The sequence below is a fragment of the Myripristis murdjan genome, chromosome 7 (genome assembly GCF_902150065.1).
Source record: "Myripristis murdjan chromosome 7, fMyrMur1.1, whole genome shotgun sequence".
NCBI lineage: Eukaryota > Metazoa > Chordata > Actinopteri > Holocentriformes > Holocentridae > Myripristis > Myripristis murdjan.
The window spans coordinates 32161242-32185192 of NC_043986.1; the positions used below are offsets into that span (position 1 = coordinate 32161242).

General features: G+C 39.5%; 1 protein-coding gene across 1 annotated transcript; it reads left to right on the forward strand.

The window, feature by feature from the left end:
* The first annotated feature begins 640 nt into the window (after window positions 1-640).
* On the forward strand, window positions 641-23951 carry ano11 (anoctamin 11). Its single transcript, XM_030055898.1, has 25 exons — window positions 641-716; window positions 874-1053; window positions 2527-2644; window positions 2742-2833; window positions 2873-2941; window positions 4095-4202; window positions 4318-4454; window positions 4584-4641; window positions 4745-4855; window positions 4941-5106; window positions 5932-6022; window positions 8095-8191; window positions 8705-8848; window positions 9010-9147; window positions 11813-11911; window positions 12736-12838; window positions 13686-13797; window positions 13896-13950; window positions 14319-14416; window positions 16937-17073; window positions 17427-17632; window positions 19426-19562; window positions 20079-20169; window positions 20668-20799; window positions 23524-23951. Exons 2-25 carry the CDS (start codon window positions 925-927, stop codon window positions 23539-23541), a joined length of 2646 nt encoding a protein of 881 aa, XP_029911758.1. The 5' UTR covers window positions 641-716; window positions 874-924; the 3' UTR covers window positions 23542-23951.

The window sequence follows — 23951 nt, forward strand, 5'->3', positions numbered from 1 at the left end:
TGTTCCTGTTATTCATCTATTCTTGTTCATATTGCACATTGTCCCTCCTCACATTCAGCTCTGTTGTGACTGCAGCAGTCTGCAAAGGAACAGGGGTGCTGTAGAACTGTATGCCAGTGCATGTGGGGGCTGTCAAATCAGACGATCTTTGAAAAGTGAACATGACTCCTGCGCCCTTCTTCAGGCACATCTGCCTCAGCACAATGGCAGTGCTTTCCGTCTGATGTTATGTCAGACAGTAATTATTGCAGGGGTGGGGTTTCCCTTGTAATACTGTTAATTATTGATGAGTACTTGATTGCGTCTGTATCACGAGAGCAATTTATGAAGCTTGTGAAACGGCTTGTATGGATAACGGAATACCCATAAAGATTAAAGATGCCCCACACCCCACACTCCACCTCCCCACCTGTGTTATCCCACCCAACACGCATGTGAGTCAAAGCTCAACCGCTGTTTTTCTTTCCCAGTCCATCCTCAGCTGAGTGTCTGCTCCATCATTTATAATTAAGGGCTGTGCGATGTAAGTACTGGCGTAGATTTTCTCCTCTGAAAGTGCCGGCTGCCCCTGTGCTAGGCTCATTACGGTACTCCACAGCGCTGAGCTCGCTCCCTGTGGAGCAGAGGAGATAGAGGGTTGCAGAGATAGAGGGATGGGAGAGGAGAAGGGAAACAGATTGCTACAAATCCATCCCCCCATTTTCACAAGAGCAGAGGTACAGTATCAACTGTTGTTGCTTTCTTTTTGTCTTCTCTTTCTTCTCAGCATGTTCATTGATCTTTCAAGTGAGCAGCGTAGATTTCTGAACCTTGGCGCACATCATGCATAGTACATGGTGTATATTCTCAGTGTGTTGTATGTGTGTCCCACAGCAGACTTAAACTGTGAAAGCCAGCGCTTAGACCTTCCTCGTCCTCATCATCATGCTGAGGAAGGGCTCAGAGATGATGGGAGACAGAGAGGTGTTGCTCGATCTTGACTACGGGGGTGAAGCCCAAGTGACAGACGGCTATGGGAGTCTGCAGAACGGGGGTTTCATCCCACCAAGATATGTAAGCATTCTGCTCTCCTGCAACACACATGCAGTGGCATACACTCCGTCCATACTAGGGACTGACTGATATTGAGCTTTCAGCGCCAATACTGATCATTAGTGATCCAGGACAGTGATGACCTATATTCAGGGCGGGCATTCATTTGTAGTAAATTTGGAAATTGTAGAGTTAGAATTTATAGTATTAGATATGCCACCATAAACCTTGCTTTGAATAAAAATAAATAAATAAATAAACAACAAAATTGCCAGGACCAAAAAAAAAAAAAAAAAAAACAGAAAATTAGCAAAAAAATAACCTAAGCATTTTAAAAAGGGAGGGTTTTCTTATTTCAGACGTTTGCAATGCATATCGTTAAAATGATAGATTTTAACATCAGTGATGCTGGATCAGATTTCTTGTGTTTGAAAAGCACCAAACAAAAATTGTAATTTTTCTGCCCTTAAGGCATGTAAATAAGGGCAATATGCTACAACTTGGGTTTTTTTCTTTCTGTAAAACCAAACTAAATACAAATCTATTGAAAAGGGAAATAAAAATTGTAACCAATTGTAACCTTTTGCTCCGTCCACTCACTTTTGTTTTGCTGTTTTTGAGATGGAGAGACAGCATCCAAGTGGTTTTCATATCGGCCATCATGTAGATAAAAATCACGATACTGAGTATAGTAAAATTCGGAACACTGGTCCTGGTGATTGGCCGGACAGGATAATTGCTCGAGCCCTAGTCCATACATTGCAGGGCTGGGACGATATGCTGCTTATATCCCGATTTGATACCATCACTATACTTGGGTGCCAATTTGACACATATTGTAATTCGATTTATTGCAATTTTAGTTTTTTGAATTATCAATTCAGGAACCCAAAAATATATTAAAAAAGAAAAAAAAAAAAGAATCGAGATACTTAAGTGAATCCATTTTTGCCCACCCCTAATACATAGTACATAATATCATGTCCACTGCATACAGAAAATAACTACACAGTCACATGGCAAACAGCCCCGTCCTTTTCCTCATTCCTTCATACCCCACTGGCTTCTCAGCAATGTTACAGTACATTTTCAGGATTGTTGTTTTCACCCTTGACTCTCCCTTGTGCTGTGTAAGTCTGTGATATGAAACATTTTTGATTTGCCCGAGACTCCTTGCCACTTGTTTGTATTGATTTCAGCATGATCCAAAAGGTTGTTCTCAATCATAAATAGCTGGGCACTCATTTTTCTTTTCATAGTAATAGCATCTGAAATCAATATGGGAAAGTGGAGGCTTTTATAATGCTGTTTATTGGCAAATGGTTTTACTGCTGAATCTCATCAGAAGCCAATGAAATATCTCTCTCCAGCTGGTGTGCATGCAGGGACGTGGGCAGGCAATAATCTTTGTAGGTTTTAGTTCCTATTTGTTGCAGTTGTTTATTGACTGATTCAGCTAACATCTAACAGCGTCAATTGTATGGGCACTTTAAGCTCTCAGCTGCAGCTGGTGATGAGGATGATGATGATGACCCCATCTGTATTCACTGTGACCCGCCAAGTAAACAGCCACCACTAGGGAATTACTTCAGAGATGGAAAAACCAAAATTGGTAGGTGGCATTAGTGGCTTGTATTGTATTAATTATTGAAAATCAAAAGTCAGCCCTTAATCTTTCCTTTTGATCTGTGTTGTTCATCTTGGTTTAGACTTTGTGTTGGTGTGGGAGGTTCGCTCTCGGAGAAAACGCCGTGGCAAGGGGAAGGGACGGACTGAACTGAGCAATGAGGAGGGTGACACTGCAGCCGCTGAAGAGGCCAGCAGGTCTGAGCGAAGAAAGGCTCTGCTGGCACAGTGGAGGGACAAATTTGTCCAGAATCTGCAGATTGCTGGATTGGTTATGGAAAAGGTAGATCACCTTAAAGAATGTCCGTCTCTTCAATCATGGTCATGGAAATCACCATTGTGTCGACCCTGCAGCATTAATCCCCAACATCAGTGTTTTATTAATCACCAGCATCTCTATAGCCTTTTTTCCATCCAAAATATTTTGCACATTTTAAATGCAGTTTGAAAATTTGGCACAAGAAAATGCAGCCTCATGCAGGTTTTACCTACAGTATGTATCACAGTTTGTAAATTGTCCTGAGAAGGGACCCTTGAAGGACCATACCACTAAATCTGAGTGTTTGGCCCATTTATTGCTATTAACCACATTTTACATTGCAACAAACCATTTTGCAGATAGCGCTGGGGTACTAAAGATTCCACAACATAGAATCAAAACCCTTCCATTTTCAAATTTGAGTTTTTGCTTGAAACACCCACCTTATAAATTTCTGGCCTCTGTGGCTAACAAAGTAATTGCCATTTATAAACCATAGAACTGTTAAATTGCTGTGTAAAGCAAATGTTTCCCCAGGGACTATTATATTATAGTATACTACTACTACTACTATACTACAGTGGAGCGACCTTTTGACTCCGCCCAATTTTAAGTCATCAAAACAAAACAGCGCTGCTGTTTTTAGGAAAACTCGTGTGGAGGACTTTATTACAGTGATGGAGTACTGATGTGAAGAAAGTTTAAAGTCTCTGAAAGTTAATGTTCTCAGTAATCTCAGTAGAATGAATGGAAACCAATGGTTGGATAAAAGGTAGGAAATTTTAAAACGATATCTGAGTTCTAAAATGCCATTACTTGTGCTAGGAAAAGATTAGCAGAAACTGTTTTGTAGATATTACACTAAACATGCAGAATCACTAGTATGAATGTCCTTATTTGAAGATACCACTGTGCTCGATGATCTTGATGCAAGAGCAAGGCTCTATGACTGCAACCATTGTTATGAATAAAATGTTTCCATCTGCCTTAATAGAATTTTCCCATATTTGATTTGCCAGCGTATCCACCTCACCTAAACTTATGTGTGAAGTTTGGGAGTACACATTTTCCAGTTTCCATTCAGGTTTTTTTATATGCAGATTCAAAGTTTGCATGAAAACAGGTGGCTGGAAACCCAATCTAGGTTGCGTAATTAATCATTAATTAATTTCATCAGGAGGAAACAGCAAATGAAAAGAAAACAGTTCATTTTCTGAAGCTTAGTGCCCCCTGGGATGTGTTGGTATATTACGCTGAGGAACTCTCCCTGAGAGCACCATTGCAGGTTAGTGGTGGTATTTCTGATTGAAAAAGACAAAGACTGTAATGCTGCTATATGCTGATGATATAATGTATTTTATATTAAATGAATGTGAATAAAATGGGTGTTTGGCACACAGGCACAGCCGACTCCAGACTTCAACACGTCTGCTCGGGTACTCAAGAGACTGTGTATACCAAACATAATGGCGGAGTCTGTGCCAAACAGGCCACTGGACTATTACACATGTGCCTTTCGCAGATCAAAGATGAACAGGTGAGTCCTGATTAAGTTAGGTAATTATTTGAGTTAGATCACAGGCTGCAAATTTTCCCCCCAAAAATGTAGCCAAGCCACAAATGAATGGTGTTGTGTGACATGTCCCATGTCTTTCTCTTCTCCCAGATTCCTTGGCTGTGACAACCATGAAACTTACTTCACAAATACACAAAGACACCGTATTGTGAGTAACCAGCCATTCTGTACATGTACTTACTGACTTTCTTCAAACAGCATGTACAGACAGATTGTGTACTTTACCATTGCTTTATAACCCCGTATTCCAGGTATTTGAAATTCTGGCTAGGACATTGTACGGCAAAAGGAAAAGGGCTGAGGTTGGCGTAGCCAGGCTTCTAAATGAAGGGGCGTACACAGCAGCTTTCCCCCTGCATGAGGTCAGATCTTTTATTGATATACTTTGTGAACTGGTAATGTTGAAATGCGTATCTTTCTTATGTATGTAATTTGTATGTTTCGTAGGGCCCTTTTCAACTTCCAGAGTACGAGGTCTGTCCTGATGAGCTGAACCAGAGGCAGGTTCTTTTCCACTACTGGGCCCGTTGGTCCAAATGGTACAAATACCAGCCCTTGGACCATATCAGAGAGTACTTTGGAGAGAAGATTGCACTCTATTTTGCCTGGCTAGGTAAATGTCAGTCTCTGTTCGGAAATAATATCCAAAAGATATTAAGTATCTTTGATGTACCACACACAGAATATACCTGTTATTTATTTTAAAATACTGTACCCTACAGAATCTTTGTTAGTTTAAAGAAATAATTCATATTTTCATATAAATAAGTGTCTCTCTGCAGCTGATGAAGTTAAACAACAACCCTTTAAAACCTGCAGGTTCAAGATTGTCCTTTCTCAAACATATTTCCAAATCCATAAATCCCAGTTTGCATCCACAGTACCACGTTCTCCCACCCCCATTTCTCTAAAGTGACAATAATTTTTGCGTAACTAAATGTTCTTTTTGCTTTTACATTTGTTGTTTGGTGTCTCGTAGGTCGTTTCTGGGGAAAAAAAAAATTTGGCACACAGGAACTGATGCATTTTACAGTTACTATTTGTTTGGAATAATCATGAAATGAACTAGGTAGCTGGTACGACCAGTACTAGACACTGTGGCTATAAAAATAAAAGAGCACCACCTACAGGAACTCAGATTTCATCAACAGAAAATCCAAGGTGATAACATAAGTTCGGTCTTTTTCCATAAAATTACAAGCCACATTGTTTGATTTTCAAGTGATCATTAGGAAGTACTGCTGAAGGTCCACTGTAACAAGCGCTTAGCAGTGATGAAGGTAGATTACCAAGACCTTGGGCTGATGAAACCACCAGGATGCCACCCCAACCACTCCAAGGACATTTCACCATAGCAACAGTGATGTAGCAGTATAATGCACAACCACAATTGCATTTCTCAAGATCTTTGGTCTAATGCAGGTTTATATCTCTGCAGGCTTTTACACAGCCTGGCTCCTGCCAGCAGCAGTGGTGGGAACCCTTGTCTTTGTGGCAGGAGTCATGTCCATGGGTACCAACACACCGGCGTGAGTACATATCTCCTTGAAAATTACTTATCTATTTTGCAAAGCACATTTATTTTTTGTTCTCTTGAGTCTCTGATTGCACTGTAGTAGTACAGTAGTAATACAGGGAACAAAAAAAAAAAAAAAACAGAAATAGCAGACTGAGCAGTAGAGATAACCTAAGCTAAAGGAGCTTAGAAACATCTCACCCAAAACAGCAATAGTGCAGTTGGATTGGATACAAACACTACTTGGCAGCAAAACTCTTCAAGATATATAGTGTGAGACCAAAACAGCAAGTACATAAATAAAAAGTAAGGGAAAGGGTGTGGGTGTGTGTCAGGTCTATATTGGAATCTACTGACAGAAACACATTGTCAGCAATATATTCTACAGTATAATCTCATAAAGTGCAGGTTGTTTGTGAATACAAATTTATGTGAAGTTATTAGGTCATAGTGTATACCAATATTTGTGTTGAAAATGGACCGAATATTTAGTTGACATAGTGAGTGTGCAGTCTGAAAGCCCGTCTATAGTATAAACTCTTGAAGAGATTGGCAAAAAAAATGAGTTAAAGCCGGATATAAGTAATAAAACCATAGTGCCATGTTGAAAGACATGTCTAATAAACCAAAATCATGGATTTTGCCAGTGATAACATTAGGGTGTGTTCAGAACAAATGTGAAGCAAGTTTTTAACGCAGCTGATGCAATGCAAGTCAATGCAAAGACATAAATAGAAGCGAATTTGTGGCGGACGACGCAAATGATGAAAGTTTCCATGTTGCGAATTACACAAACATGAAATTCATATCATTCGCGTTTTCACGTCAGTTGAAATTTTTTAACTTGAGCTAAATATTCATGGCCATATTCGCGGGAGTCTGTGAAATAATTAATATGACACTACAGAATGGAATGAACAATGTTTTCCAATAATCATTCCAACTTTTTTGTAAATCTTTGATATACATTGGATGACAGGTGGGGTTTTAAATATTACCTTGCACAATGTTACTGTAGCGACAAGATTAGATTGCTGTTGATGTTATATGAAATTGTAGACCCACAATTCCTTTGGATTTATATGACATGGAGCTTGAGATACTAATATATTATATCACTGGCTGTTCTAAATAAAAACAACACCTCAACTTTACAGTCCATCCAGATTTCAATACATACATTATGTATTACCCCAGTGAGTTCCACTCTAATAACACAGCAGTGTTGGGTTGTTTTAGTTAGTTAGATCAGTTGCTTTTTATGTAAATTTAATTCAGTTTCAATTCAGTTGTATTTTATAGCGTCAAATCATAACAAAAATTATCTGAAGGCACTTAACAGAAACCCAACAGATATTGGCCAATTTGGCCAATATTTCACTAATATGTTACCATGACACCCTGCTGATCATGACATCTTTTGAGGGTCTTTTGGGGGGTTTGTTTTCACTGACACTGAAACTGTGACAGTAAAGATATTATAGCACTAAAATAAAAAAGCATAGAGGAGTAAGAACAGATGGAAGATGGAACAGTATCTTGGGAGAGAAAACCAGCTTAAATGCCTGAAATGGACAAGGACATGGTCTTTATTACTCACGTACACTGTATATTAAAGTCATCTCAGGTGATAATGGATAGGTAGTGGGTGATAATCTCTCTGCTGCACATGTAAGAACTTCAGGCTTTATTTATGTACTGGATCTGCTGTGTAGTCATGGTTTCAGTCACTCAGTGAATAAATGATTTTAACAAAAGCAAGTGCAAAAGCTATATTCTCTGGGAACAAGCTGATGGCAGCACTATTCCTCCACTCTTTGTTCTTACTTCTCCTTGAATCATCATGCTCTGGTTCTGCGTGGATGCAAAATCCTTCATCTCTCACACCAAAGGCTTTGGATGATCAAGGGGCTAAATATGTTTTCTACCCAGAAGCCTGCCTCCGTATCCATCAGGCACTCTCAATCATCTTATTCATCATAAACTGAAAAGTAGAACTCATTCTGCAGCAGGATTCCAATTCTGCAAAGTCGGAAACATTTTTATTCTGTTATGTATAATCTGTGTTTGTGTGCCTGTCAACAGTAAGGAGATCTGTGAGAGTGGAGACAGCTACCTGATGTGTCCTCTCTGTAATACCTGCCAAACCTGGAACATGTCAGACATCTGCCCCATGGCCAAGGTAATGACTCTGAGCTATTCCAAACATTCACTGACACTGAAATACTGAAACACTGACAGCAACATAGCCAATGATGAAGATTGTCCTGCCCTGTTCAAACTGCCAGTGTCTATGTTTTTTAAATTTCATGTTTAATTTTATACAGGACTAAATCATTTCTTCCTATTTGTTGATATTTATGGAAATTTCTGATGCTGATTCCAGTGAAGCACCCTCAGATTCGACACTGGCTTTGTTCTTTCTTTCTGTCATTTATGCTGTACTTGCTTCTCCAAATGAATCCATTTGTCACGGTTTTTGTCAAATAGAGTCAAATGAAATTATAAAGCACTTTGCAAAGCAGCAAAGTTGAAAGTGAGAAAACATGCCTCTTTAAACAGTCTTCTCAGTGAAACACTCAAAATGGAAGTAGAGCAATTCACAATCAAACTTGTTTAGGTTTTGAGAAGCCTTTTGGTACCTTTGATATTTATTTCAAATGTTTGTGTCTTACCAGTCCTCTCTGTATTGCAGATTGGCTACCTGTTTGACCACCCAGGAACGGTCGTCTTCAGTGTGTTCATGTCCTTCTGGGCAGTCACTTTCCTTGAGTACTGGAAACGAAAGATGGCCACCCTGGCCCATCACTGGGACTGCATGGACTTCCATGAGGAAGAGGTCTCACAATGTCTACCATGCTCTTGCCTGATGTCATGCCTTTTCCTTTTGCTTATTGTCCACATACAATGATAATCTCAGTACTGAGCATGTCAGGCCACACTGGCTGTGTTAACATTAATGTCCTTAAGTCTCTTTCGATCACCATTGTATTCCCTCAGGAGCGCCCCCGGCCGGAGTTTGCAGCCATGGCCCCTGCTATGGAACAGAACCCAGTTACGGGGGTGAAAGAACCCTACTTTCCAGAGAAGGCCAGGTTGTCCCGTATGCTCACAGGCTCCATGGTCATTGTTATTATGGTGAGACGATATTTAAAAATGTCTTACAGGTAGCTAGTTATTGGTGTTTATTTCCAGGTCTGCAGTATAAATTATTTGTCAAGGGCCAAGGGAGATTACCCCTCTGTTTTCCTTTTGTCCACTTTGGTAGCTCTAGAGTCATATATTCAAGGGTTAGACCAATATGCTGTTTTGCTGATAATTCCCTTTAATTTAAGTTTCAGCCAGACAGTGTCGCCCCTGACTGATGGGTATGACACAGTTTGTTTGATTACAGATTTATTATAGAATTACTTGATCAATATTGCTGTTATTATTGAATTACTTGATCAATACTACTGTGGCTGTCTTTGAGAACCCCTTAATCAGATTTGATTCTTATGCAACATTTTGACTGGATTCCACACAAGCATACATACATATTAATTCTCAGTGTCATTGGGTTCAGATTTTACTGTCCTGTTGTCAAGATGCTGTTCAGAGGTTTTTCCACTTTGACAAGAATATAATTCTGGCAGAAACACAGTATATTTTTCATTTTCAATGTTCAAACTTCCAAAAAGCTTGATATCAGTATATCAGTTTCAATCAAAAATTATGCTCATTGAACATCCGTGTTCAAAAAGCCATACGGTATTAGTCAAACTCTAGTGTATTCATCATGCCTGAGTCATGTATGAGTCAAGGTTTTTTACGTTTTTACTATTGTGAGTCTGAGGACTGGGGTTTACCCTTGTCAGGTAATCCATTGTGATCACTGAATCCTGCAATGGCAATTCAATCCATTACTAATAATAGCTGGATCTGTGTCATGTGGCCACAGGACTAGATATGGAAGATAATCTCTGCCAAGCAGTGTACAGTCCGGGATTACCTTGTTCTCGGGAATGGATCTAAGGATAAGCTTTTCCTCCATTCAACAAATCTGGTGTGGAAAATTGAAAATGCTGCCATGACCTTAACAGTCCCTCAAGGCAAACTCATAGTAAAAATACCCATGATCACTGATTTGGAAAATACCAACCAGGTTGACTGACTGGGTTGAAATTGATCTAACTGGTGTAGCTTATTGTTTCATTGCTGGAAAAAAAGGCATGACAATGTTTTGTTGATTAAAAGGCAATGGAGCAGTAGTGTACAGATGGGGGTTTCCTGGTTCATCATTACTATCATTATATACAAAGGATCTTCTCCTGTTGAAGAATAAGTTGGAAAAATGCATTCTCTGTCAACCATGGCAGCCTGGAGGAGATCGTGTGTTTGGTCGTGTGTGTTTATCTGCTGTGTGTCTGTGTCTAATCTCACAAACCACTGGGCATATAGTCACATAAGGCACATAGTCAAAATGTTTGTGTGCACAGTTATGACTGTTTTATGAAGAACCGCTCATGGTTGTGGAGATTCAGAACCTTTGAAATATGTTTGTTCTCATTGCTTCACTCTCTCTCTTCATTCACTGTTAAGCTTGCTCCACCAATGCTGCTCTCTCTCTCTCTCTTTTTGGGCGTTTTTATAAAACACAGTGCTGATGAAGTCAGCAGAGCACAGAGCAGACACATGGGGGAGAAAGTGTCAGAGGCTGATCTGTCAACAAGCGGACATTCAAATAGATTAAATACCCTGATGTTGATGAACCAGAAAAGGCTAAACTTAAGAGGGTTTGGGAGTTTTACAGTGTATTTTCTATATTGTAGCCTACTGTACTAGCCTATATTTGAATCATACAGTAATTTATTTTGTCATTGTGCTCATAGCAAAGAAAAAGGGGGGATAGCTTGCAGGAGATCTGCCCCTCTCTGTCTAGATCTACTGAGTACAATCTTCTACTTCAGAAATTTTAAGGGCATATCATTAAGCATATCATTAAAATAGGCAGAGGCAAATTCATGAGAGCATTTTAAAAGTTAATGAAGATCAGTTCTAAAATGAACACAGCAGATTTTAGTGTGCTTTTCCGTGTCCGTGTAATGCTTTGTATTGTATTCCTTCCTAAGTGAAGAGGCGGTTGCCTGGATACAGTTGGTTCAAAACTCAGCAGTAAGATTTCTCACTAACACTTTACGTCGTTCTCATATCACCCTGGTTCAGATTTCTCTACGCTGGCTTCCATTTAAGTTTAGGAATTCAATCCAAGAGTTTTAAGCTGTCTTTAAGCAGTCTTGCTGTAGGGTGGAACAGTGGGTTTATGGGTTATAACTCTGCCAGGCCCCTCTGAGCAAGGTCTCCCAGGTGTACCTCGCTCAAGACTGAGGGCTCAGGGGGACTGTACATTTGTTGTTCTGGCTCCCATGCCGTGGAACAGTGTCCCCTTGGGCGTCAGGGCGGCAAAATCTCTTGAGTGTTTTAAAGGGACGGCTCACTCATTTTGAAAAATGTGATAGAGGAACGATAGAGGAAGTGTAGAAGTTACCGGATCTCTCTGGATGTTGAGAACAGGAAATGTGAATGTGAGATGTGAACTTTAGCTCCAGAAAGCAAGACTTGCAAAGTGATGTTAAACCTTCTTTGAGTGGATTGAGGTAGTTATTTTTATTTTTTTCAGTGAATTGTGCATGTTTCATTGCTCCAAGTGTACTTTTGTCATTAAATATGTACAGTATTTCATTTCTAAGGAGAACTATGATGGGCATATATAGAGTAGACATGAGAAGTCCTCTGACCAGCATCGATGTGTGTCCCGTCTCAGCTGTGTGTGGTGATGATCTTCCTGGTGACGGTGATCATGTACCGTGGTATCATCAGCGTCATGATGTTCCATACGGGGAGCCCCGTCCTGCGCACACAGGTACATCACATCCAATATGTCTTCATCGGTATTTGCTGGAGGAAGTCTAAATTTCAGCAGTTTCATGCAGTTATTACAGATAAATTCTTTTCACCATGTGCTTATTTTTTAATTATGTTTCAGTTTGGTAGAATTATGAAATCAGACATTAGTATGACAGACTGGTTACATTATGTGATACATTCTGTAGGGGTGGAAATGTCTTTTTCTTCCTGATGTCACACAGTTTGATATCACTGCAAGGCTGACCAACATGCATGTCTACTCTTAGATCAGCATTAATACAATATCATTTTTGTTGTTGTTTTCATCCCATCCACTTTAATAAGCACAGTTGCATGTCTGATGATTTTCCTAAACTATTGATTCTTTCATGTCCTTTTTCTCATAGAACTCAAATTTTATTTGTCACATACACAATCATACATATGATACTATGTATTTATAGTTTCAGACTTTGATTTAGCTTTTTCTTTCATTACAGGCAGCATTAAAATCTCTTAAAATGGCTCAGACTATATGAAATCTTCAGATACACTGTATGTAATGTGTCTTATTCACTACTATTCCTCTAGGATGATTGGAGTCAAAATGTAATAAACTACTACTCACTGGCATGTCAGTTGAAACAGTGCTGCAGTTTGTATGGAAGTGCAACACAGACTCTTTTTGGAATTCGATAGTCTCCATTTAACAGTCTCCACTACAACAGGGAGAAATGGGGATTATGGGGAATATGGTCTTAATTGTGTGTGTGTGTGTGTGTGTGTGTGTGTGTGTGTGTGTGTGTGTGTGTGTGTGTGTGTGTGTGATCTCCTCCCCAGGCAGGTAACATAGCCAATATCTCCAGCTCTGTGGTGAATCTGGGGCTCATCCTGCTTATGGGTCAGGTCTACACTGCGTTAGCCGAGCAGCTCACTAAATGGGGTAAGAAGCAACGTTGCTATCGGATGCCTAAATGAGTGTTGGCCAATACCAGCTTTACAAAGCAATCGTGATATCAGTCCACTGTTATTTGTACTATCAATATTTGGATTATTGCAGAATTGGAACTTGTGTGACCTTTTTTCTAGAATTGTGGCTCTTAATAAAAATTAGCAAGACTAAAACCAGCATGGCCTGTTGTTTAAACAAGCAAAAAAAAAAAAAATTTGTGCCCTGGTTATGCTTTTTTCCATGTAATTACAATTTTTTGTCCAAGCACTATAAGGTTGTTTCTTCCTGGCACAAGGTAACTATGGACAAGTTTTCTGCAGACTACCTGCTGGATCTACTTTCCAATTCAAAGAGGAAAATAACAAGAGAAGTAGTGGTTTAATGTCCTCAAAAAAACAGCTACCGGGACCTGTTTTTTTATATTGGTATAATGCACTTTGTTCACATCAGGTTATGTGCTAAAGTGTTTCTCTGTGAGCTGTTTTAATGACTGTGGAAGTGCATGGAGAGACACAAATACAGTATCATGGATTATCAGCCCAGGAGAGCACAGAACAACTGATGAGGAGATTTCCAATCCTCTACCAAAGTTTAATTTTTATTTTAGGCAGGGCTGGGTGAAAAACCTGTTTTGCACCTGCAGTCATAATACAATTCATAAAAAAATGCATGTTAGCATGAGGAGTTCCAGGTGGGAAAGTACTGGATATTGGTATCAGCTTCAAAAAAGCAGTGTGTTTGGTCACCTGATATCCCCGCTGTCTAAACATAAGGTTACAGTATATTTATATCAGGAAATGTAACAAATTTAACATATGTTTTTTTCTCGATTTGGTAGAGATGCACAGGACCCAGACTGAGTATGAAGACGCCTTCACCTTCAAGGTGTTCATTTTCCAGTTTGTCAACTTCTACTCCTCTCCTTTCTATGTGGCTTTCTTTAAGGGAAGGTATGAAGCAGAACTAATATTTAAAAACAAAGATTAAAAGTGGAACCTCACAGAACTACTGAATATTGAAGTTTTTTATTTCTTTGTGTTGGTGCTAGGTTTGTGGGTTACCCTACCAACTACGGGACCTTGTTTGGGATGAGAAATGAAGACGTGAGTTCTTTCTTTACATTTGGATAAGCTCTGATTTCAGTCAGAGGATGAAAAGTTGTGCAGAGGTTTGCTATCCAATCAAGCAAGACTGAAAATACCCAGCCTTGGACTCATGGAGGTCTCATGGTGTTATTATGCATCACCTGAAGATTTCAGGCAGGCAAAATCACTCTCATCTTTGAAATCATATTTTCAAATACATTTAAATTGATTTCTGCCCATTTTATTTTCACAGATTTTTTTTTTTCCCTTTAGTTTTGTTTGTTGCTGTGTTATTGTTGGAGAAGTAGCGTGAACTTGAAAAGTGCTTTACAGGTAAACTCTTCTTGTCATTGTGTTGATGCTGCGTGGTGTTGTGTGTGTTGCAGTGTGGCTCTGGCGGCTGTCTCATTGAGCTGGCTGAACAACTCTTCATCATCATGGTGGGGAAGCAGCTCATCAGCAACGTTCAGGAGTTCATCATCCCGTATGTTTCCTGCCCACACATTTCACACAAAATACACTGTAGTAGGGATTGACTGATTTATGATTTTTAGTGATGTAAAAGCCCATACTGGCCTTTAATACAAAAAATAGCTTGCCTTACAGATCACATTTTCACTTTCAGTGACTTCTTAAAAAATTGCATGCAGCCTAACTGAGACCTTGCTGTCAGAGTGTGAATCGGGCTGCATATTGTTGTCTGAACCCGACCTGAGATGGGAGCATAGCAACCAAGCCCAACCTGAACCCAACAAGCATTCTTGACCCGACCCCAGATTTTGCTTGTCCTCCATCACTAGGTCACATTTACAGCCTGAAATAGCCTCAGTGTTGCCTTCAGTGTCATCAAGTAAACTCCATATACAGGAAGTTGCCTAGAACAGACAGTGGGTCCACTGTTTTGATTTTTTTCACACTAGAGTTTCACTAAAGTAACGCCAACGTGACCAAACCTGACCGGAACCAGGCCATAATTTCTAAATGTTTGTCCAAATCTGGACCAACCTGTCGGGTCCTGATGGGTCCTGACGGGCTGGGTCGCATGTTATTTTTTTGTTGCCAATACATGGACAATACATGGAATACATACATTTTGTGGAGTCTTCAAATTAGCTGGGCCAGTTTATCCATGAAAAGAGCAAAATGATAGTCCAAAATTACAGGACAATGACCAGAAAATTAAGAAGAAAAACATTCAATAAAAATGTACAAGAAAATTTAAAATGTGTTAAAAGAAAATACAAGAAAATATTTAAAAAAAAAAATAAATAAATAACACAAAAACCAAGAACCTTTTCAGAAACTTAGCAACAAATCAGTAAAAGAAAAATAAATTTAAAGAAAGTGATCAGAAGTTTATTTAAAAAAACAGCAAAAAAGACAAAAATATTGATAGAAAATTAGCAAAACAAATTAACAGTAATGTAGCAAAATTACTAGAAATCATGAAAAAAAAATAATCAGAAAACCATATTTATAATATATATTTAAAATTGAATTACAAGGAAATTGCCATGAAATTACCTAAATCTTTAATATCAAGACAACTGATTCTCACCTGTTTTTTATACCAGTATATTCAAGAGAAATTTTTATTCAAATTGTCAAACTGATATCTTAACTGTTTGGTTGTTTGGTCAGAATCTGGAATGGTAAAATGTGTGGGCTCTCTGCGGTTTCATTTCTCTGAGAAGTGGCATTTTGTTCTGTTGCACTGAGCTGCATTCTGATCTGGTGCAGTGAAAAGGTCACCGCTCAACTACTGCAGCGCTGGCACAGACAACTGTGTGTGTGTGTGCGTGTGTGTGTCTGTGTGTGTGTGTGTGTGTGTGTGCCCTGTGGACAATTGGATTTATGCTGCTGTTTGTCAGTGTGTGTAGTCAGCTTTGAGACAGATATTTGTCAGATGAAGCAGAGGGAGAATGAATTACTAAGAAATCAGCTGCTGGAAAAGCCTGAAAAATCGAGTGTCTATTTTGAAGCAGAGCCACTATAGTGCAGTTTGTCTGGGCAGCACAGGCTGTGCTTCAGGATCCAAACCGCTGTGTGTACAAGCATCTACCATACTGATGTGTCTTAAAGCAAAAATTACATTAGATAAAAGTTTAATGATCCTATGGGGAAGCTGACTCATGCTCTGGTATTTTAATCAGCAAATATCCCAAAATGAGCACCGTGATATATTAAACATAGCCCATTATGCTTGTCAGCTCATTAATTCAGTTAATTAATGCGTCCTTAGCAAATATTTCTATGTCAAAATACTTGTCCTCACCTAACACTTGTTATTAACATGCACTCTGTATTAATATTGATATATGCTCATACTTAACCTGATATCCACTCAGTGTCACTTTCTCAGCTCCACCTGTACAGTCTAATGCAGTTCAGGTCAGCAGCTCTGCCATCAATTCTACCTTTTAACAAAGTTCATCATGTTCAGTTTGTGCTGACATTGTGGAGAATGTGTCACTTTAATTCTCTGTTTATTATTGAGGTTGTAGTTTGCAGAGGTCTTGTACTGGACTACATTATATCAAGAGGTGTTTCTAGTTTTTTGTCCTCCGTATTTATAATACATGAGGGGGACAGAATATTGGAAACATCTCTCAGTAAAATGCAGTCCAGTCCAACAGCAGAACTAACTATGAGCTCAATGCCAAACATAGAAGTGAATGAACACCTCTATTACTGTGACAACAAGAAAAGCTGAGCATTATAGGCAGCAGGAGAGGAAACTTTATGGCACATCAGCTTGGACTGTCTATTAGGTTGTGCAGGTGGACCTGATAAAGTGGCCACTGAGTGTATCTTCAATATAAATCATTCATTTTTGCAGCATGGTGCTTTAATGAGAAAGCTTAGGTAATTGAACTCAGTCTCTAACAGCAGTGGTCTCACATTGTTATCACAGCGGTAGTATTGTTATTTTCTAGGGTAAGCCCACTATTTTGATGACACATTGTTCCATCTCTCCACTCTTTGTCTCTCTCTGCTCTCACAGTAAAGTGAAAGCCTGGCGCCAGAAGAGAGCGATGGACAAAGTGCGGGGGGGTAAGGCATCCCATGAGCCTCGGCGCTGGGAGGAGGACTACCAGCTGGTGCAGTGTGAGGGCCTGTTTGAGGAGTATCTAGAGATGGGCAAGTATCACAAGGACATGGGGTCACTGGGAGGATATAATTAATGTGTTCATTTTTGTTATTATTGTGGAATAATGGCGAGTTTGGAGTGTCGTTTTCCAGACAGGGAAACGTTTTGGAATTTGGTAAATTATCTTAGGAAAAGCATGAACTTTCTGGAAATTTTACTAATGATTCACTATACAGGAATATGGCATAATGTCTTTTCTAAGTCTTTGTAGAAATAGTGGTAGTTCCGATAATATATGTTCAAATGCAATTCTTTCTGAACTTTAATGTCCATAAAAACAGTGAAGAGCTCCTCAGCTTCATTTCAGTCATGATTAACCAGGACGTCTTGTGCTGTGCTGCAGTGCTCCAGTTTGGTTTCATCACCATCTTCGTGGCGGCGTTCCCCCTGGCTCCGCTCTTCGCCCTCCTCAACAACTGGGTGGAGGTTCGCCTGGACGCCCACAAGTTTGTGTGCGAGTACCGCCGGCCGGTGGCTGAGCGCGTCCAGAACATCGGAGTCTGGTTCAACATCCTGGAGGCTCTGTCGCACATGTCCGTCATCGCCAACGTGAGTCACTTGACAACGACACTCTCACCGGGCCCAAAAATGATGAATGTGTCCAAAATTGAAACAAGTATGCGGCAGTATGTGAAATTTCAGTTTTGGAGGGCTGTTGTTGGGACCATGTCAGATTGGCTAAAGTTTGTGTTTTTTTTTGTTTCTACCCCATTTTCCTCTCCAAAGGCTCCATGTGATGTCCTATGATTTGACTGATATGGATTTTTGAAGGCTGATGGCACTACTGATATTTGTGAATATTATATATTTGTGATATTTGTGTGGCCTGTTGATACATGTAATTTGACCATTAGGAATCCCAGAAAGTGAAAAAAGTGTTTAGTGCTTCTGCCAAAACTATATTCCTCTGCTGGGGTGGAAAAGCCTGTCAGAGAGCATTAGACCATCATAGGATACTAAATCTCCACTGAAAGCCAGACTAATGAAATTCTTTTAGGTGGGTCAGCAGCCTTTAAGGCAGGGTGTGGCAGGATTGCTGCAGCTTTTACAGACTGTTGAGGAAAATCCTCCCACAACAGTGGAATGATTTCTGCGCTCAGACGTCTGATGGAAAAATAGTAACAGTTAAGACATATTGTGAGTAGCTGTGAATAATGTGCATATGATGCACATTTTAGGACATCCTCAGTGAGAACAGCATCGTTCCTCAGACTAAAAGGTTGCACATCAGACCAGATTCCCTCAGACAAAATGCTACATTTCCCTCAAACAGTCATAGTGAGATATTATATCCTGTATTCCAACTTTGCAAGCAAATAGCTTTATGTGGGGTCATATTCTTAATCATATGGTAGTTACAAGTAAATTTGGTGCGTCATCTGTGACAGTGTGCAGTGTTTGAAGAGAGTAGCTTGTACCTGTGGTGAGAGAACCCACTCACTGCTAATTAAGGGACCATCTAAGAAGTAAATACATAAGAAAATGAAAATGGATTGGAAGGCAAACAAAAAAGGCAAAACTTGCATAAGTTGGATGAGGCTCACAAAATATTTACAAGAAAAGTATAAGAAATGCACAAAATCAAAATCACAAGAAAATTATTGACAATTATCAAAAAAAGATTAAAAAAAAAAAAAAAAAAAACAACAACAAAAAAAACATTGATAGAAAATTAGGAAAAACAAACTACCAGAAAATCACCACAAGTTTAGTAAAATTACCTGAAACTTTAGAAAGAAAAAAAAAAAAAAATTTCCATAGAACAGTTTTAAAGTGGATTGAACGACAAACCAAAAAAAGGCAAAACCAGATAAAGTCGGGTGTTATTTACATGGATACTTCCAGGAATATGCACATGAGTCTTGATAATGTCATTTGATACTGTACTTCATTGTTTTTATCTTTGCTCGTGGTTGTACGTTTTAGACAGTCCCTTAGCCATGCCACATAAGCACAGGTGTGGCATCAGATTTGCTTGTAATTGGCAGCTGATGTACAGTATGACTTAGAATATGATTTAATGTTGTGACATCCCCACTTGAAGATATTTTCTAGAAAAATCTGAATATGGGCTACAATATCTGACCACAGTTTGAGAGACTTGTGCTGTTTTGTCTGAGGGAGTTTGGTTCTGATGTTACCAGACCTGAGACTTGACAAGATTTTTTCTGAGACCGGAAGCCTTTTAGTCTGAGGTCTGCATCGTATGATGGACCATCCTCACTGGCCATACCTGATCTTGAATAAAAGGCCAGTATGAGACTAACTCTACACTAAAAATCACAACACAGCAGCCTCACTACAGCATTATCCTCTGCCTTTTCTCTGTTGAACCCCCACAGGCTTTCCTAATAGCGTTCACATCAGATTTCTTACCTCGCTTGCTGTACCAGTACAAGTTCGATTACGACCTGAGGGGATATGTCAACTTCACCTTGGCTTACGCTCCAGTTAACTACACCGTGCATCCCATGTGCAGGTAAACTGTGTGCTGACTGTCACAACTGATACAGGCCTCACATAACAGGAGACAAATCTGGGCATGCGCTCTGTCATATATCCCTTGTTGCAGTTTTTCAAAAATGTCACAAATCCCCTTTAATAAAAAAAAAAAAAAAAAAATGGCACTATAAGATTGGACTACTGAGAAGATTGCACGCCTGAATGTGGCCAGTCACACTATATATTTTTTCCTTTAGCTACCAAGCAAAAAATAAAAATAAAAAAAGGGATGGCTTAATGTGATTTTGTAATATCTAGAATGTTACGTCCATTTTCCCCTTTGCATGAAATGGGGGAAGTGTTTCAAAATGTCAGTGTGTCCCTTTAAGGTTTCAAAAAGCATTTCATACTCTTGACCAACAGAGGGCAGTATTACTCATCTTTGATAACCTTTTTTTTCCAACTTGATCTTACTACCCAACTGCATGTTACACATTCTGTCTAGTATATTCAGCCATTTTTTTTTTTTTTTCATTTATTTATTTATTTTTAGATATAAAGCCTTCAGAGACGACAATGGAAACTACACGCTGATTTACTGGGAGCTCCTTGCTGTCAGACTCGGCTTTATCATTGCTTTTGAGGTATGAAGGCGACCACTTTTTCCATCACTGATTTGGATTTTGTCTCTGTTAACCTCCACCGATCCACTTTATAGTGACAAACTGTTTCTTTCTCAGTTATTTCAGAGCTATTTTACTGTTTTAAACAACCAACTTGCATTCACTGTTATCCATGGTTCACCTGGGTTCTCTTGCAGTTCCTCCAATCTCACATTCTTGTTGTATCTAGTCACTTGTCCCTCTTTTAATTCATATTTTAGTCTGTAGTAGAAAAATGTATTTGTAGAAAAGTATGGCAGCTATGTTTTTTTCTGGAAATTAAAACTATGGCTTAGAAACCATGTTTTTAGTATGATTTGACCACTGTTTTTATTGTAAAATACATTAAAACTGTGAAGTGATTATTATTGATCCCCAGATTGGAAAGAGGTAGTACTTCTTTTCAGTATGTATGAGAAATTAAATCTCTTTTTGGTGTTTTTGTGTCTCTACCCTCTGTGCACCCCTTCCCCTGTCCAGCATGTGGTGTTCTTTGTGCTGCGAGCCATAGACTGGATGGTGCCTGACATCCCCGAGTCCCTGGAGCTGAAGATCAAGAGGGAGCGCTACCTGGCCAAGCAGGCCCTTGCTGAAAACCAGGAGGCCCTGTTGGTGAGTCGAGGCCGAGGGGCCACCCCAGGTGTCTCCAGTGCAGGTCAGTGGAGCTCGGGACACACACACACACACCACTTTACCATACACACTCACACGCTCATGTTCATACTGAAGTTGTGCACGTCATCCCATGCTCTTCATCAGGGGTTCTCAAATGTCTCCATGTCATTGGCCCTCAAACGGAGCCTCGTCTGATAAGATTTAGTTCAGGATTCAGCCGTGTTCACAGATTGCATACAGTATTAAACTCATCACTGAGGCTGTTTCTCATAAACAAATTCCAGACTTTATGGGCTTTTAAAAGCCCCTCTCACCTACCCACCTACATCGATTTTTTTTGCAAGGCATCTGTGGCTTGACTCGCCGTCATAAACTCACTACACCGCACACAATGCCATCATTAAAGGTAATATGAGTCGGATCTTTGCCAAATATATCACATTATGTAGGTATATGCCAGTATTTCCGCTGTCAACACTGTTGGTGATGATTACTTTTGCACAAAAACAGCTTGACATTAATTTTACAGTGATTACTGGAAAAACTATATAGGATTGTTGTTATGTAATCAGATGTTCACTGATTTATAAGAAAGCTGACATATTCCATAAAGCGTTCCGTCTTACATGACATGCACTCCAAGATTCATGATTATGAGATAAGTTTTACAGCGACAGACACGTCTGTGGGCAATAGTAAAGTATTTTTCATGTTCAGTGTGTGTTAAAGTTCAAATTCTGCAGCTGAGAACCCCAGCCTGTTAAATTCACAGCTCCCTCGGGGGCTACATAGTCCCATACAGTGTGTTTCCATCCCCACCTGTGTGTGTGTCCCTGTGCTCTGACCCATGCTGTTGTGATGTGTCTCATGTAGTGAATGTTGCCGGATGGGGGGTGGTGAGTACTGCATGACAACTGTTACAACTGTGCTCTATTAAACTCTAATGTAGTGCAAGTATATAGCTGCTGCCAGGGAGACAGACCTATTTCAATAGTTATAAAACAACCACTAACATTTATGAACTCCAGTTTGTAACACATTCAGGCACGTCAAGTCACTTCAGGGGAAATGATTTGTGGGAACATTCACTATTTGGGTATGGATATACATTAATAAATGTTGAATCTTTATGTTTTATGTATGGAAAAAAAGTAATTTATACTAAATATTTCTTTAAATGTATTACTACTTTGACTGTAATTCACACATCTGGTTGAGTTTCAGCTTGCATTTACACACAGAAGTAGGATAAATGCAATGCATGCAACAATGTAAGCACAATGCAATTAATTTGCAATGCAAACCCAATGCAGTTTCCCAGTTGGAGTGAGCACAATCTGCAGAATGCTGCAGATTCATTTAGCTCAGTGTGTTCACAGCATAGGATGCAAGTGCCTTGCTCTGCTGTGCCGAATTAACAAGTCATAAATAATGGCTTAATATCGTCATAAGATGTGGAACTTTCATTATTACTGCCTAAGCTAGCTTTTATATTATATTGTGTAATAATTGCCATTTGTTTCAGAGGGCTGACCCTGTGGCAACAGAAAATTAAAATGCCGTCATGGTGTGTAAAATTTCCATGTGGAAACAAGTCATTGCTTCAGCCATGCTATGAATAAATTACACAACTCCTTTGTTTTGTCAGCCTTTTTATCTGCAGCTCTTCCAACTGTTTCAGTGTTTAACTAATTAGCTTTTGTTACCATGTGAGCTGCATGTTGGCCAGCTGATAGTAGAACTTTTTCGCAGCAGCCATTTTGACATGAAATAGCAGGAAAAGTCAGGTGTCGCTAATGCCATTAGCTGAGGTGCTGCTCCATTTAGGTGGAGCAGAGGCTTTGCAGTGAGCCAGCATGAACAACAGCAGGCTCCCGGCTCTGCTGCAGCTAACTGGAGCTGAAGCTTAATTAATTAACCTGTGTTTACCCTGCTATTTCATGTCAAAATGGCTGCTGTGAGAAAAGGCTGATTCTTCTAGTTACTTTTAGCCAAACGCTAGTTAAGTTGCTTGCTTGCTGCCAGCTAAAAGTAGGGATATATTTCTTTGCATTTGTACATGTTAGCTAACATTGTTGTTTTTTATTACAATGCTATAGCAATATCTTTCCAGCATAAGTGGTTAGCTAAAGTGTAACAGTATGCTGCATAAGCAAGCTAGCATGGGCTAATTGTGTGAACTTGGACAAGCTCAAAGAAGAAAATTAGGCACATGTAAAAATCAGCATACAATATCTGTATGCTAATACACAATAGAATTTTTCATGGCCAAATTAAAACATAGTATTAATGAAAGCTGAGATGAGAAATGAATCATTATTCAAAAATGTGCTTGTTAGTTTCAGGAAGCTCTTGACTGGTGTTGTGAATGTGTTACAAACTTAATTCATTCGTGTTATTTAGTGTTCAGAATAAGCAGAAGACTCTGCAAACTGTAGTAATTGGAATTGCAAATGTTATTTGTGTATTCTCATCGCCAGTCAGAGTCACTTATGTGACCCTTTTATCCCATAAGAGTGCAGCACAGCAGTAGCCAGTTTTAATTCAATACCATGACATGTTGCAGCAGAGATTCTCTGTGCGTCAGCTTTTTTTTTTTTTTAGCTCTTCAATCCAGATACAGTAGTCAGTCTAACAAAACTAACATGCACATTCTCTCCTCTCTCCCTTTCTTCCCCATTCCTTCCCTGTCCAAACCCAACTGCACTGCCTGCCCTGAAGCAAGCGACGCGTCCTTGAGCAACATGAGTTAGGACTGCAGTGCAGAAGAGGAGCAGTGGGAGGGACAGTGGAGAGATAATAGACACTCCTTTGCATTTGGGATAGCATTAGTGAACTTTTTTCCTCGGTGGAATGCTGTTTTTGCTATGGGACAGTGGAAGAGTATTCAGTTATATCTTTATTGCTGCACACAGGTTATGGTGAGCAGGGTAAACTCACCCTAAATTCATTTTACCCATAACCACCTTTTTAGGTTGGCATAAATTCATACTGTAGTAGATAGCATCAAACTGATGGTATGCATTTTTAAAAGGAATTCACCTCTGTTTAGATTTTAGTGGTTGGTTGTTTTATGGTGACCACTGACTTGAGGCCTTTGTTTACCCACCGATTCGTTTACCACCAGACAACAAGTAGCCGTACTGTGT

What these genes read in the sequence shown, in the direction of transcription:
- ano11 (XM_030055898.1), top strand. Translation starts at nt 925, where the DNA reads ATGCTGAGGAAGGGCTCAGAGATGATGGGAGACAGAGAGGTGTTGCTC. An exon ending in ACATCTGCCCCATGGCCAAG is followed by an intron (nt 8,192 to 8,704) that starts GTAATGACTCTG and finishes TCTGTATTGCAG; the next exon opens with ATTGGCTACCTGTTTGACCA. An exon ending in GTGGCTTTCTTTAAGGGAAG is followed by an intron (nt 13,798 to 13,895) that starts GTATGAAGCAGA and finishes TGTTGGTGCTAG; the next exon opens with GTTTGTGGGTTACCCTACCA.